At 50.1% G+C, this 14,624-nt stretch overlaps 5 protein-coding genes across 5 annotated transcripts; 2 read left to right on the forward strand and 3 right to left on the reverse strand.

Annotated features, from left to right (window-relative positions):
- Positions 1-176: 176 nt before the first annotated feature.
- facB (C6 transcription factor FacB/Cat8) lies at positions 177-2,995 on the reverse strand (the record flags this gene model as incomplete). Its single annotated transcript, XM_058471873.1, has 4 exons — positions 177-1,364; positions 1,418-2,056; positions 2,123-2,436; positions 2,494-2,995. The coding sequence occupies 4 exons, from the start codon at positions 2,993-2,995 to the stop codon at positions 177-179; spliced, it is 2,643 nt and encodes an 880-aa protein (XP_058335014.1).
- A 2,070-nt stretch (positions 2,996-5,065) lies between these two features.
- On the reverse strand, positions 5,066-6,129 carry N7468_002577 (SET domain-containing protein; the record flags this gene model as incomplete). Its single annotated transcript, XM_058471874.1, has 4 exons — positions 5,066-5,131; positions 5,198-5,786; positions 5,854-6,061; positions 6,108-6,129. 4 exons carry the CDS (start codon positions 6,127-6,129, stop codon positions 5,066-5,068), a joined length of 885 nt encoding a protein of 294 aa, XP_058335015.1.
- A 2,616-nt stretch (positions 6,130-8,745) lies between these two features.
- Positions 8,746-10,113, forward strand: N7468_002578 (TauD/TfdA family dioxygenase; the record flags this gene model as incomplete). Its single annotated transcript, XM_058471875.1, has 4 exons — positions 8,746-9,004; positions 9,055-9,541; positions 9,591-9,896; positions 9,957-10,113. The coding sequence occupies 4 exons, from the start codon at positions 8,746-8,748 to the stop codon at positions 10,111-10,113; spliced, it is 1,209 nt and encodes a 402-aa protein (XP_058335016.1).
- A 1,324-nt stretch (positions 10,114-11,437) lies between these two features.
- N7468_002579 (uncharacterized protein) lies at positions 11,438-13,132 on the forward strand (the record flags this gene model as incomplete). Its single annotated transcript, XM_058471876.1, has 3 exons — positions 11,438-11,984; positions 12,041-12,794; positions 12,850-13,132. The coding sequence occupies 3 exons, from the start codon at positions 11,438-11,440 to the stop codon at positions 13,130-13,132; spliced, it is 1,584 nt and encodes a 527-aa protein (XP_058335017.1).
- A 680-nt stretch (positions 13,133-13,812) lies between these two features.
- N7468_002580 (mitochondrial import translocase subunit Tom22) lies at positions 13,813-14,560 on the reverse strand (the record flags this gene model as incomplete). The annotated part of the gene is made up of 3 exons (XM_058471877.1): positions 13,813-13,863; positions 13,922-14,051; positions 14,376-14,560. The coding sequence occupies 3 exons, from the start codon at positions 14,558-14,560 to the stop codon at positions 13,813-13,815; spliced, it is 366 nt and encodes a 121-aa protein (XP_058335018.1).
- Between the last annotated feature and the right edge of the window lie 64 nt (positions 14,561-14,624).

The following is a 14,624-nucleotide window of genomic DNA, read 5'->3' on the forward strand; positions in this document are numbered from 1 at the left end:
CGTGCATGACGTCATACATCGCAAACTCAAACCACATCGCTAACGCCTAAATACATCCTTTGTAGGATTAGAAATCATGAAAACGCCTTCCGAGGTATCATTTGACGTCCAACCAGAATATACTTCCAAAGAAAAGAAAAAGAAAACTCCGACAGAACAGCCCATATAGAGTAGATTTAGACGATAACCGGCCGATCCCATCCGTTGACCAAGGCATACTCATCCAGATCTTCCTCAGATGGCAAAGGAAGACCATTGAATGGATCCAGCATGGAACCCATATCTTCAGGAAGAAGAGGAACGTCACCGAGCTGATGAATATTGTCGTCCGCGCTACCCATGCTTTCCCCAGAATAGCTCAATACACTCTGCGCAGTGTGTGCGTTTGTAGGGTTCGGAAGATCGCCGCTGCTGGATGACCATGCCTCGGGTGAGAGGTCATGGAAGTCGTGGGATGGTATGTTCAAAGCACCATCATCGTTCGGCTTTGATTGGTAGGAAGCGGTGATGGATGCAAACGGACCGGGGTCCTCTGCACACTCGTGGCCGCCGTAAATACCATTGAAGATGTTGGAGAACCCACTATCCATGTCGCTCAGAACATGCTCCCAATCAGCCATCGTGATGACTTCACTAGCGGCATTCGATGGAGGGGAGTGCGACATTGGCCTATTATCATAACCAAGAGACGCCGGTCCCATTCGTAGATCTGAGGGTAGATCTAGAGAAGCATGCCGTGTGGCAGGGTAAGCAGCGGCACGCTGGTCGGCCTGACTGGCATGGAAACTGGCCCAGCTGGGAGATCGAAGGTTCTGCGGGCCCATTTGGGGGGATGCACCTGAGACGGTGTTTCGGCGAGAACCTGAATCTTGCTTCGGTGGCTGGCTTTTGCTTATGCTGGAAGTAAGGCGAGACTTCAGAGACTGAAACTGTTTCTTTGGCAACTTGGATGACTTGTTCTGCGAAGCCGCCAGGTCCGAGTGCGGTGGTGACTCATTGCTTCCCTCGCCAAGAGGTAAAATAGTACTCGCGAGAACGGTAAATTCACGCGCGGACGAGGACGATTCTTGTGCCAGTAGCTCAATGACATTCATAATGAGTTTCTGGCTCTCCTTGACAAGCTTGCTGTCATGGTTCAGCCCAAGGGTCTGCCATAGCAATCCGAGTCCGGAAGAAAAGACAACCTCCTTGCGGTTGATACTGATTGACAGACATAGACGGCGTTCATCCAGCAGCTGGAAAATTTGAATGATATGCTTGGATGAATCAGAGAGTGCTAGAACTGAGGGCGAACGGACGTGCTCCTCAGCGAAGCACACAGCTGGACGGTGGATCAATGAGCGAATATAGTAGTAGACAAGAGACTAGATGAGTGTTAGCAAGTGTGAGCGAATGGCTGACATCTGTGAATACTCACCAAGAGCGGGGATCGGCTGCTGGTAACATTTGTGCTAGGCTTGTCCTGTGAAAATACGAGGCGAAGGTGTGAGGGTAGGCTATGCAGCCAGGAATCCAGCTGGCTAGCCATAGCCCGGATCTTGGAGAGATTGACACTGTATCCGGACTTTGAGGGATACAGGTTTTCCAAGACCTGAGTGAGGATCCTCGACGCGCCAAAAAAGGCAAGGGCACTCGACAGACGGGTAGGTTCACCGGGAAGAGCTGGCAAAAAGCCCGCCTCAGTAACGTTCTCATCGTCGATATCAACCGGATATTCAATCTCAATATCAGATTCCCGTAACAGCATGGGCATTCCGGTCAGAGCAGTAGACATGCGGTCCAAGGTATACTGGCACCAGAAAACCTTCTTGGAGGTTTCTTCCTCTAGCCGATTCGAGGCCACATCTGCTTGACTCAGATGCAGTTCAAGCTGGTGGCAAATATCGACCGCAAGTGCTCGATAGCGGAGCAGACTGGGGTAGTCGCCCTTGGTCATACAGTAGATTTGAGCAAGGACGAAGCATTGGAGACCGGAGAGGGAGGTCTGAGATGGAGACGAGTCAAGAGAGTTTGACCATGTTTCCTCGAAGAAAGATGGATCCTGCTCAGTTCTCGACTGTATGATCCGTCAATAAATTTGTTTCATGGGGATTTGGGGTTGCCGTTATTTCCGGTGACCTACCTTGGACGATATAGCAGCGATCCCGAAAATAAGATTCAGTTGAGTCATTCGGTGCATGTTCTGCTTCAGCGACTCGGGATTATTCACATATTCCTCGTAGGCCTTCAAAATGGTTGGGCGATGAACCACCGGATACAGCGGGGCCCACTCTTGGAAGAAAATGTTGATAAGCTGATCCGATACGAGCCGGGGGGGAGGATTTATTGGCTGGTTAGGTGATCCCCGAGACACGGCCGGTGCCAATTTAGTTAAAGAATTGGTCAGGATCTTAGCATCGGATCTACCATCATTGACAAGCTTGGCAGTCAAAGTATCTGTAAGGAATATAAGTTAACTTCAGTCTCATGAACAAAACATCGCATTCAACATACCCGCATAACCTTGAGTACTGACAAATGCAGTATAAGGATTTTCAGGTGATGGTCGACTAGAGGATCGACTTGCTGCTCGTGGTACACGAATAACATCTTCGGTTTCGTTGGCGATGGCAGGTTTAGTTGGGGCGGTTGGGATCGTTGGGGGCGATCGGGAACAGGGCGACCGCTGCGATTGTGGGGAGAACGAGTGTATGCGCGACAAGACATCGATTTTTTCGTCTTTTTCATCCAATAGGTCTTTCAAGTCCTTCACTTCGGCTTCTAGTGCTCGCACGCGCTCTTCGAGCGATTCGGTATAACCTCGAGGAAAGGCTCGGCGGCTCAGTTTGTCGCTTGTCTTACATTCAAATCCGACATTGGCGCATTGTGTGCAGCAGGGGCGAACGCCATCACAGCGGATCTTTTTGCTTCGACAGCGGTCACAAGCCTGGGCAATACGGCTTTGGCTGCCAGTACCGCCGACTTTAATGACTTTCATTGGCAGAATCCCAGGCATGTTGGTGGGTCGGGCACGCCGGCCGCCTTGTTCACTTTTATAGTTCGTATAGAGGGATTGACGGCAGTTGATACGCAGGGTGATTGCGTCGTCGAGGGGAGAAAGTGTGTCAGGAGAAGATGATGAAAAGTAAATTGAGGGGAAACACTAAGGCCCCGACCCCGGGGATACGATACAGATGAGTCAGCAGGTAAGCGGAGACCTCGGGACCAATAATCCTGGCCACAGTCACTACCGGCCAATCAACACGAGGCCATTTGAGGTATCGTTACGTATCGCAACCTAAGGATGAACCTTAGCTGCTACTTAAAATTCTCGAAGGTCGCCTCCTCCAGTTCTGGTAGAATCGCCTCATTCTGAAGGACGTTCCTTTTTCTCCGCCGGAAACACGTCATCTGCCTTGATCTCCCCCGTTCTGGGGATCGAATAGTATTAGGGATCTTCCGGGGGACCCCGGACTCCACATGTCCGCGTCCTGCATTTATTCTCTGCCGCACCGGAATTCAGTAGTTTTTGGGTTATTCCACGTACCACCTCCGTAGGCCCGGTGGAACGAAGTATATCCCAGGCAGCCAATAGCGTCCGTCTTCTATGCCCATCACGGAGTCTATCTCATGCGGGGAGTAGCAGCGCACAGACCACTATTCCCAATCAGTACAGGCCATGTGCCCCCCAGCCCCCCAGCGCCTTTACGGTATGTCCCCGGGTCTCTTACACTCGCAGAATTGTCGCGTCTATTGTACCGATGCTCTGTATTCTATTGATCATTATTCGCACCTGGTTACCAGTACAAATATTCACCTGCCCCTATCCAGTATGCGTTACGGGGGAAATTTTTGGGGGTTGGTCCGTGTCTGGGCTCAATAGTTCCGTGCATGGCACCTCCGCGCTTCTCGTATTTGCGCCGAATGTCGGCGCGACCTGTGCGCCCAGCATGCCACCCAAAAGTTGGGGTAGGTCGGGTCGCTTTTTTGGACTGGCATGCAGGGCACATCTAATCCCTGTCAAACCCGTCCATGACATTCGGGGCCCCCTCCCCCAGCTTTCAGAGGCTGAGGCTTCAAGTTGCCACTCGTGCAAGGACCTCGGGCGACTAATCATCTTTTGCCCTGGCACGGTCATCCTGGGCTGCCAGGGTACTCTAGCGCAGTTCGCGTGCGGATCGAGGGTTTCCTTGGTTCAACCCGTTCGCGAGATTGTGCCGAGTTAATCGCGAGTCTTTCCCATGCCCCACACCCGTTTCAAATCCCTGTCGCCTGGTTCTCGGAGAGCTGTTCGGTGGCCAAAGTGGGATTACCCCTGGTTCGCTCTCATCAAAATTCTGGAGGCCTGGCCTCACCTCAAATGCCGATGCATTCCCGAAAGGAAACCTGATACTCACAAGGTTTATGTGGCAAGCATTGCACGGCCCCTTGTCTCGGTGCCAATGTGAGTCTCAAAAATACGTTGAGTTTCCGTGGGTGATCTGCATCTCTACCGACTACAATCGCCTGAAACGAGACCGTGTATGACTGTCGACGGAGCCTAGCCAAGTTGGCAAGGCTCAAGCGCTGCGTATCTGCGTATGTACCCCGTAGTGGGTACCCTGACGCACATTGAGTAGAAGATCATGCCGACCTTGAGGTCATCGAAATCTTATTACCCATAGAAAAGCCCAACTTTTCGCGGTTTAAGGTTTGCTCCATGTAGATCTTCCCGCGGGGTCGAAGAGACTATTGGAAACTTCCTACTTGACGCGCTGGCAAGTCGCCCTAAGATTATATTGTCATGTGGGCCTCGCATGCAGTTCCCTCTCCAGGGCAGGGGATGAATTCGCTCTATCGGGCATAGTGAATTGGCCTCTGGATCTCGGTCTCGGCCTCGGTCTCTGGTTTACCTCTTTGATCAATTGCCTATCTTGATCTGGCGTCACAACCTTTCGTACTTATCACTACATCACAAGCCTACATGCTCGCGTGTCAAGGCCCTGCCATGATGTCACTAGCGGCATTATTCACATTTACTAGATATCCTCGGGCCTCTATGATATCGCTGGCTCAAACAATGGAAGGTCCGTGGGCAACAAGGCATTCAAGCTTCGTTACTCTGGTCGGCCAGGTAGGCCGCCACAGCTTCCGAGTTCATGACATCGTCCCTCTGTAGTATGATTAGCTCAACCCAGCTTCACAGGAGGATTCTTGCTGTTCTCCAATCTTGACTTACCTGCTGCACAAGATCCTCGATCGCGCTCTGTAAAAGTGTAGCCTCGAGATTACGTAGTCGAGAGGTCAGCTCATAGGTATCGGGACTGAACATCGAGTCAACTAAAGTTTTGTCCTCTTGCATACTTGACAAAACCTGTTCGGTCTGGTGTAGAAGGGCGAGTTGTTCCTCCAGTCGCTGGAGTACGAGCACCAGAGCTCGAAGGCGAAATATATCGGCCATCGCATCTTCTGCAATTAATTCGTACAAGTAGGTTGGCGATCGTATCTTTTCGCCTTTCCAAGTGGCTTCCAGTTCTCTCTGCCCATCAACCGTTTGCACGACTCCGATATGAAGACCATCTTCCTCGTTCACGCTCGACCACCAAATCAAGGGACTCTCCCAAGTCGTACTCCTTGAAGCACCCGAGTTATTGAACACGGAGACTTTGAGCCCTGGAGTATCCTTACAAATCATTTTCTTTGCAATACCTAGTGGATCATCGTCGGGGAACTCGATGTTAAGCAAGACTTCCCTCGCTTCTTGCGTGGAGCTGTCGAGAAAACCGTACGAGAAAACCATTTCAGAAGCCGGTTTCTCCTCTCCATACCTATTTTCAATCTGATTAGCCGCTTGCACTTTCTCTAGCTGAGAAGGTCATACAGCCAAGAACCTACGAGATGGTCACCTCTTCGCCGGCTTTCAGAGACCGGCCAGAGCGTAGCTGAAGTATAACATTTCCTTCGGAATCTGCGTCGTACCGCGAATTAACCGCAGGCTCAGTGGCATGATTGACCATATCTATGCAAGGCACCATCGCATGTCCGGCATTGGGTATTTCGAGCATGCGCGATCGATAGGCTGCGTCGACATATTTCCAATCATCTAAAGTTAGCTTCCCTCGTCCTCGCTCCACCAGCACTCCTGGCACCAAAGTATGCCATCCGTAGCATTTCGAAGAAGATCAAATTCCTTCTCAAGCGATCCGACCTTGGCTTCCACTGCATTTGCAAGCGATGTCCCTCGAAGAAGCCCCTGCTCGGCCTCTGAATAGAGGGTGGGGAGCGGGAAAGAGGGGTGGAGAAATTGAGTGTACTCCGTCCATGGACTCGACAGTCCTACTGAGCGTGTGCTTCCATTTGATTTGCGTGTTATTTGCACCAGAAGGAAGATCATGATGGCACCTCTCGGGGTCTAAACCATGTCAGTAAATGTCTCGCTTGCCAACAGCCAACTGGTCATACCCTGCCAAACTCCCCCACGGCTTCCAATACAACCCGGAGGTCTGTATCTGATTTGGAGTGGTTGTGTACAGCATCCAATGACAGCACTAGGTCCGAAGGAACCCGAAGAAGCACATGTGGACCTGAGGCGGAAGCATCATCTGTCTTGTCCACGGTCGCTACAATGGCATTCCCTTGTCAAGGCCCGAGAACTCGGTAGCTGCCATGGATCCAAGTCTCTGGAACGCCGTGCCTTGGGTGGTTATTCCATTAAATTTGGCCCAGGCTTCGAGCGAGTTCAGTGGAAGATATTCTCGCTTCATGGCTGCGGTGGTCTTGCAGTGGTTGTTTCTGAGGCTGAAGCCGACATGTGAAAGTGCAGTCTCTTATCGATTCATCTGAGCATATCACTCAACCCTTACTTAACACCTGCAAATGCCCCACGGTGGAAATAGAGTGAGGAGCAGTCGCGGACGGAGCCACGAAGCTGTGCTGACTAAAATCACTACCATGCGCGGCAGATCACCCTGCAGCTTCTCCGAACACAGTCTCTGAGTAATGGCCATTTGGATTGCCTAAGGACATATTCAGCTATATCCTGATAGGGAATCGATCGCATGGCTCTGGTGCGGCCGAGCTTCTGACAATCCTAAGTGCAACAAAGCAACGTCGTTTGAACGTCATCGACATCGACCGGAATATCGTTCTAATCCAGGCAAATCCCAGCTCTTGCAGTTCCGAACCTTCGTTCTTGAATTCTATCATTGGCTACCTCATTTAGGCGTTCTTTTCCGTACTGATCAACACGTCATCGTTAATAGCCCTCTGACGTGCGAAGATTTGTCCCCTTAAGCATGAGAAGGCCGACGTGCTGATTTATTATTAGTTCTCATTTAGGAGCTTTTCAAAACTTGAAGTCAGTATGTCTGTGACAAGAACCCGTACTTTCTCAAGCCTAGTTGGTCTGTCGCATCGCCGACTACAGGCATGGCGTCCTCGAGTAACAACCTCGTTTACCAGCAGAGCCCGATTCGTGAGTTTGTTCCGGGGTTGGAAAGCAGCCCACGTGAATAGCACCGTTAGATCCCAACGCGGTGACATCTACGATCCTTGTGCACTTGCGTGTGCGGATGGCGTAAAAGCTAGAGAGGCCAGAGAACAAATTGCTATCAACATGAAAACGGGAGCAATGCCGAAAGGATGTGGAACTGGCTTATATAGTCGGCAGATGAAGATGGAATTTCCCGAAGCTCCACAGCCCATCATTGGGATGTCAGATCTACGTGCGCAGGTGAGTCTCGTCTATCTTGTGCTTATACGCAGCGGCTTACTTTGATATCAGAAGGGTCATTGAGATAAGTCTTGGGGCTTGAGCTTGGGGTGATTCGAGTGCAGAACCATTTCAATTCTGAAGTATGCCGCTACTTTGAACGTATTCCACTTTTAATTGCCTCCAGTTAGTGGTACCTGTTTCAGGATGTTTAAATTCATCATCATTTCTCACACAAGCCTTTAGACAAGGCCACAGACTACCTAGTGTCTTCATCCTCAGCTGTTATTCCCAACTGCTGATTAGGACTTCCCATGGTCGCTGTGTTCTAGCAGCTCAACTTTAATGAAGTGGGATGTCAAGTGATTTGAGATATATACATATATACACTTCCATAATATTAGGTACAAATGCTATATGTCATGATGATATCTCTGATGGTACTAGTAGGCTCAGAATCAGTATGACGCCGTGCGCAGCAGTAAGCTCGTACTACATTATATCTTGAACATACTTGAAAAACAAAGGTGCCGTTGGCAACGTGGCTACAGATACAAGAGGGAAAGGTCACAGAACATAGGTTTCACATTGAAGGCTTTGGGGTTGGCCCCTGCTGTCTGTCTTCGATTCCGTTGAATTGCCTTACAGATATCCCTTATGGATGTTTCTGCGGCACAAACACCATATCTTAACCCATATGCGAAGAATATTGATTTCATATTTTGAGAGACCTCCGCCTTTTGAAGGTCCCCGTCTATCCAGGCTCAAGGAATCTTGTGCACAGAATAGATTAGCAGATTAGTAGGAGGTGCCGTTGAAAGACGACACGGGCGATCTCGTCGTGGGTGGGGCAGATGTCGCGAACAAGAGCAAATGATGTGCATCGTATTGCAAGTCAAGCTGCAACAGGAATGACGCGATAAAATGCGATCGAATGGCTTTCTGGTGCGACCTGCGGGGTAGTTCCCAATCGTTCCCAGTCGTTCGAGGGGGCCGCTCCAAGTCGGGCCTCTACATCCCACCGACAGCTTTCCGCTCATCGCCCTTCCAGTGAATTTCGAGTCGTTACATTAATCATGTCTGCCACTCAGACAATCATTCGGCCCACCCAGCCTGATATTCAGTACCAACCGGACAGGGCGAAGTACGAGGCCCGCACCAAGTATCGCAAGGAAAACGAAGAGCTCCAAACAACGCTGCCTGCCGGATTTCCGGAGAAGCTAGTCTCCCCGCTCGTCTGGGAAGGCGAAGAGATCGAGAAACGAGACGACTGGGCTTACAAGCTGAGCGATGCTCAGTTGGATGAGCTTGATACTGCTTTGAAGAGCTTCAAAGGTAACTTCTCAACAATTGTCTAAATCGATACCTGTCTGACTTATTTCCAGCTTTGGGCAAGCCCTTGGGGTACATCACACAGTCTACCTTTCCCCTGCCGACCCTGCATCCAGTACTAAGAGAGCTATCAAAGGAAATCCATAATGGACGTGGGTTCGTTGTCATCTGGGGTTTGCGTATCGATAATTACTCTCGGGAAGACAATATCGCAATTTACACTGGGCTGTCATCCCATATCGGAAGTATCCGAGGACGCCAGCAAGATACAAGACTCCAAAATGGCACTTCTCCTGTGATATCTCACATCAAAGACATTACAAATACTGTGCACAGAGACCTGATCGGCGCTCCATCTAACACGCCAGACAAGCAGGTCTTCCATACCGATGCTGGCGACATCATTTCACTGCTCTGCTTGAACACCGCAGCAGAAGCAGGCGAGAGCTACTTGTCAAGCAGCTGGACTGTGTATAACATTCTTGCCAAGGAACGGCCCGATCTGATTCATACATTGTCTCAAGACTGGCCTGTAGATGGGTATGAGACGCTACCCGAAGGTGATGCAATTGGTACTAAGTCATCCCAGGTTCGGTAACCCTGAGAACCCATATACTCTCCGGCCACTGCTATATCACCAACCAGCCACGGAAAATAAACCAGAGCGTGTCCTGATTCAATATGCTCGGAGATATTTCACAGGTTTCCTTGCACGGCCGAGATCCGACGGCATACCGCCTATCTCAGAAGCGCAAGCTGAGGCATTGGATGCCTTGCATTTCCTGGCCGAAGAGCACCGGGCTTCCCTTGGCTTCCGAAAGGGAGATATCCAATACGTGAATAACCTGAGCATTTTTCATGCGCGGAATGGCTTCAGGGATGGGCCTGGCAAAGAGTTGGTTTCTTCAAGTCCATGTATCGCATACCCAGGCTAATTTTTCCACTGTTTCTACAGACGACACCTTGTGCGAATTTGGCTGCGCGATCCTGAAAACGCATGGGAGACTCCGAAGCAACTTCAACCTCGCTGGGATACTGTCTATAAGAATTTCACCGCGGACGAGCAAGAGTTCCCTTTGGAGCCAACCATCAGGAAGAATCTCGGGGGCTGAAGCTATTTATCTTCAGCCATGCTACGATCCAGGAGAGGCTCAGTATACCTCTGTCACCTTGAAAGATCTGTATGTAAGGCGGAAAGATTGGTCCTTTACTAGTAGTCCTTCAATTACTTGGCAGATAACGTCTTTGGTGCCAAATACACTACAAGCAATCCCGCAAGAATATTGGAATGTCTCGGCTTGTGAGTATAGTTGGAAAGCTCCTTTCGTTAGACATATCATTATTAAATTTGCGAAAGACCTTTTGAGACCGAATCTGAGATAAGCACTTTCAACAAGCTGCCTATGGCCCAGATCGCTAGCGATATCCACATAGACAATATGCTCAGAGACTCGGGAGGAAAGTCCAGGTTCAAGTTGAGACCAAGTTGATTCTTTCTGAATATGGCGGGAACTTCTTGACGTACCCCTTACGCGGCTATGCGCATCGATACATGGGCATTAGTTTCTGCTGAGTTCTGGTAGGCACCACTAGACTCGATATAGGAGCCAGTCTTAGGTGAACTACCAGCAATGATGACTTGCAGAGTATAATGATCGCACTATTTGAGCAAGAGAAACCTTTTATCAGAAATTGGCATGTCGTTCGGCAAGGTTCAAACTTGTATAGACTCCAAACTAACTCTGGTGATTCTATCTTGGCCATCGTAAGCATCAATCTCCACTGTTGGACAAACCATCGGAAACAATTGAATGTGCCTTTGTATTTGTATAACTGATACTCTGATTTCTTGATCATCAATCTTCCGGTGGGATTCTTAGAAACATTATGATGATCCATCTTCAGTCATCGCCCCCTTGGCAAAGCCGCAAGTAATGATCCTGTTCTACCAGCGCTACCTGCTGGACAACGCAGTCTGGAAAACATCAAACGCAAGATAACCTTTATCCTGTGAGGCAACGTAGCGATCTCTTCTAGCGGGGCCTGCTTCGACTCTGGGATCAGGAAAACGAATTCAGGAGGGGGAAATGAATTCATGAAAAGAGGTAGGATCCGCAGAATCCGCAGTTCCCTATTTGCAAAGCTACCGTAAGCAAAAGGAGCAAAGAATCGGCCGTAGCGCGTTTGATCTATAGACGAATGCCGCCACGTGACCTCGCGCCCCTCCACGCGCTCTTCCACGCGATCGTTTGCTTCCCGCTTAGCCGCTTTTGCTTGAGGCGGTTTGCGATCTTTGCGATGCAATAGGCTTCTTTGGCTCTTTTTCGCCTATTCTTCTTCCTGCTATTCTGGCATTCGCTCTCTTTCACACTCAAAGGCCGTGGTCCCCATCTTCCAAAGTTCGTCTAGTCTAATTTGATCACCTCGCATTCCATCATGCCGCGCAAATCGGCGAAGAAACAGACTAGACTCGCCTTCGCTCCAGCCGTCCCATCAGCTGGTGAGGATAGCGAAAAGGAGGACCGACACAGAACACTACGCTATAACCACCCAAGTCTCGCTTCAGTCCGCTCAAACAGCCCGCGCAAAGACAAAAAGTCAAAATCTTCCAAGAAGGCTAGAACGCCGGAACCTCAAATCGAAATCCAAAGCACTGAGCCCTCACCTCCCCCAGCTCCGCAGCTCAGCTCTGAAGAGGAAGACGATATCGTTCTGCCTAGCTCCTCCCGCAAGAGAAAGGCACCAATGAGCCCACCGAAGACCGAGTCTCTTACGCGGATCAAACATGAGCCGGTACCGTCAAAATCCCTTGTCATCTTGAGTGATTCGGAAGATGACGAAGATCCCGTTGTATCATCGCCAACAAAACGACGCAGACGGCTCGCTGATTCAGAATCACCGACGACACCGAGGGCTGGTGCGACAAAAGATGACCTTGAAGTTGCGGAGGACGTCCTAGACCTCCAGGACTCCGATGACTCTGGTAAGAAAATTGCTATCTTGGGTACTCGACTTTTCCAGGCTAAAACATTACGATAGGTTTGAGAGAAACACGAACCCGGGGAAGGATCGCCAATTCAGCGAGAAGTAAGCGAATGGCGCACCTGGAAACCCTCCGTCGGAGACGTGCGGGACAAAAGCTAAAGAGTGATCCGGAAAAAGACGATGAGCCTCGTATGTATAATGGGGACGAGGAACCGACTGATGACAGTGAAATCAACTCGCTCATCGGCGAGGAAGACCTAGACGCATACGACGAGGACTTTGTGCAGGAAGACGACACCTTCGGCGTTCCCACGGAGATGCCTCTTGAATTTACCCGTCATGCTTACAAAAAGCCGAAGGAATACTTCCAGGATGTGGTGGGATGGATGGTTCATAATTATCTCGACCCAGCCTTTCCCCGTTCTGATGCCATGTATGAGGTGGCATTTATGAAGTTGAATGATGAAGTCAACGGTCGTGCAAGCTCTCAGTTTACGTCCTCGAGTTGGAGCGCAGAGTTTCGTAATGCGTTGCTGGCCCGTCCTTATATGGAGCTTCTGGGTTTCAAGAGCATCTTCGGCACTGAGACCTGTGAGGCCTGCAACCGGTCAGGCCACCCTCCCTCTTGGGAGATGAAGTTATACGGCAAGCCGTACTCGCTTGAAACACTGGAGCCTCTCGACGAGACGGATGAGACGGATGAAGAGAACGACGGACATAATGATCATGAACACGACCACTCGAATGTTGAGCGTGACCGGGAAGGCCATGTTCTACCTGATGAAAATAGGCGGTTCCTCCTTGGACGGTGGGTGTCTTTATGCCCTGCATTATAATTCGGACCCTCGCTAAGTGTTTACCAGCCACTGCAAGGACAATGCAACTTTAGCACATCAGCTCACTCACTGGCGATTTACCTTGAATGAGTGGGTGGTCAATTACCTCGAGTCCAAAGGCCACAAGGACGACGCAGAGGTTCTCCGCCGCAGTAAAATGAAGCAAAAGCACAAGACCAGACACGCTATCGATGTTCATAATACAATGATCAGCACGGGCGAAGTCGAAAAGATGTATCGTGATTTTCACATAGTCCTTAAATCTGCTCGCGAAAAACCGGAGGTCCGGTTCTCCAACTCTAGGAGGTGATCTTCTTCGACCAAACTGCCCGAAAATAAGTTTGCCGTCGACGCCTTGGGGATGGAAATTTTAGTCTCAATTGTTTTCTCTCCGCCGCCTTTACCAATCTTGCATTTCTGATGATACCCCGAGCACCCGTGGCTCCGAATTGAAAACGACTTTGCTTTGTTTTTTGTAGATATTGAAGTCTGATCCGAATCGGAATTTAACACATATCCCACCGTAAGAATGAACATGAGTCGAGCTGCTCCTAGTCCAAGGAAACCGTGGCATCCTATAGTCTAGCTTTTTCAGAGGGTACTTCGTTGATATTTGACCAAATACAGCACCAACACATGCTCCCGAATCAAGACTACTCCGCAACAAAACACAGGTTAATGCAAGGAGAAGAAGAGTATAAAACATATATAGAGGACATAGAGAGGGAAAGAAATAGTGATTGTTATACAAATACATGCATGAGCTGCCGGAGCCAAGATTCTGGAAGAAGACATCAAGGAAGCAAGAAAATGGTAAAACGGGGAGTCGGCCCAGAACCAGATGAGGCCGGTGAAACCGCATTTACGTCAAGCTCCTGTATTATAGGAGGTTCGAGGATATACCCATGTATCCATGTCCATTGTGTGTGATGCGTTGCCGGCTTGGACGGTTCTGGGAACGGACCCGCTGTTCTCCGAGACGGTATTGATTTACAGAGCGAGCTTATCCTCCTTCTTCTCTTCGGCGCCAGGGGTGAGCATCTATCGAATGCGGTTAGTTGCTGTCTTACGGTTGCTGGAATGAACTTTGTGAACGCACCTCATTAGCACCCTTGATCATGCCCTGCTCACGCTCCATCTGAATGTACTGCTCCTCCTCGGCGTAGGCTAATGCCCATGGAACACCGATGAGGAAAGCGCTAGTGCTGATGACCCAGAGGGCCTTTCCACTGAAGCTCAGGGTAGAGGAGGTGAAAGATGTGAGAGCGGAGACGGTGTTGGTGGCGGTGCGGCGAGCGGAGGGGGGGGATCATGTCTTTCAAGGCAGAGATACGGTCCAATAGAGTTTCCTCATCGAGTTCGTCATCTGACTCCTCCGAGATCTCCGAGTCTACCACGAGGAGGAGATGGGTTAGCTGTGTTTTCAATGGGATTGGCGACTGGTAAGAATTGATTTGAGATGCGCAGCTGCCGCGCTGGCAGAGTGGATTGTTGGATGAGTTCTGGCGGAGAAGACACGTCGCGTTGAAGTATTGGCTTAGTTCGATCTTTACGAACCGAAGCCATTGTCGCTGCGCGGTTCGACTCGCGTGACTCGCGGGAGAACAGATGTCGTCAAACACTTACCGGTGTCGCTGTAGTCTTCGTCGTCATCGGAGACGAGCAGAGCATCGTTCTTGCTGGCCTGGGGCTTATCGGTGGTGAAAGCCTCATCCTCGACCTCGTGGAGCTTGACCATTCTGGCGGATTATGTGGAATATGGGAGGACTGACGATGAAAGGTGGATGGGGGTGGATGGATGA

This window comes from Penicillium chermesinum (assembly GCF_028974085.1).
Source record: "Penicillium chermesinum strain IBT 19713 chromosome Unknown utg000002l:1.0-5270490.0:1.0-5274688.0, whole genome shotgun sequence".
Lineage (NCBI taxonomy): Eukaryota > Fungi > Ascomycota > Eurotiomycetes > Eurotiales > Aspergillaceae > Penicillium > Penicillium chermesinum.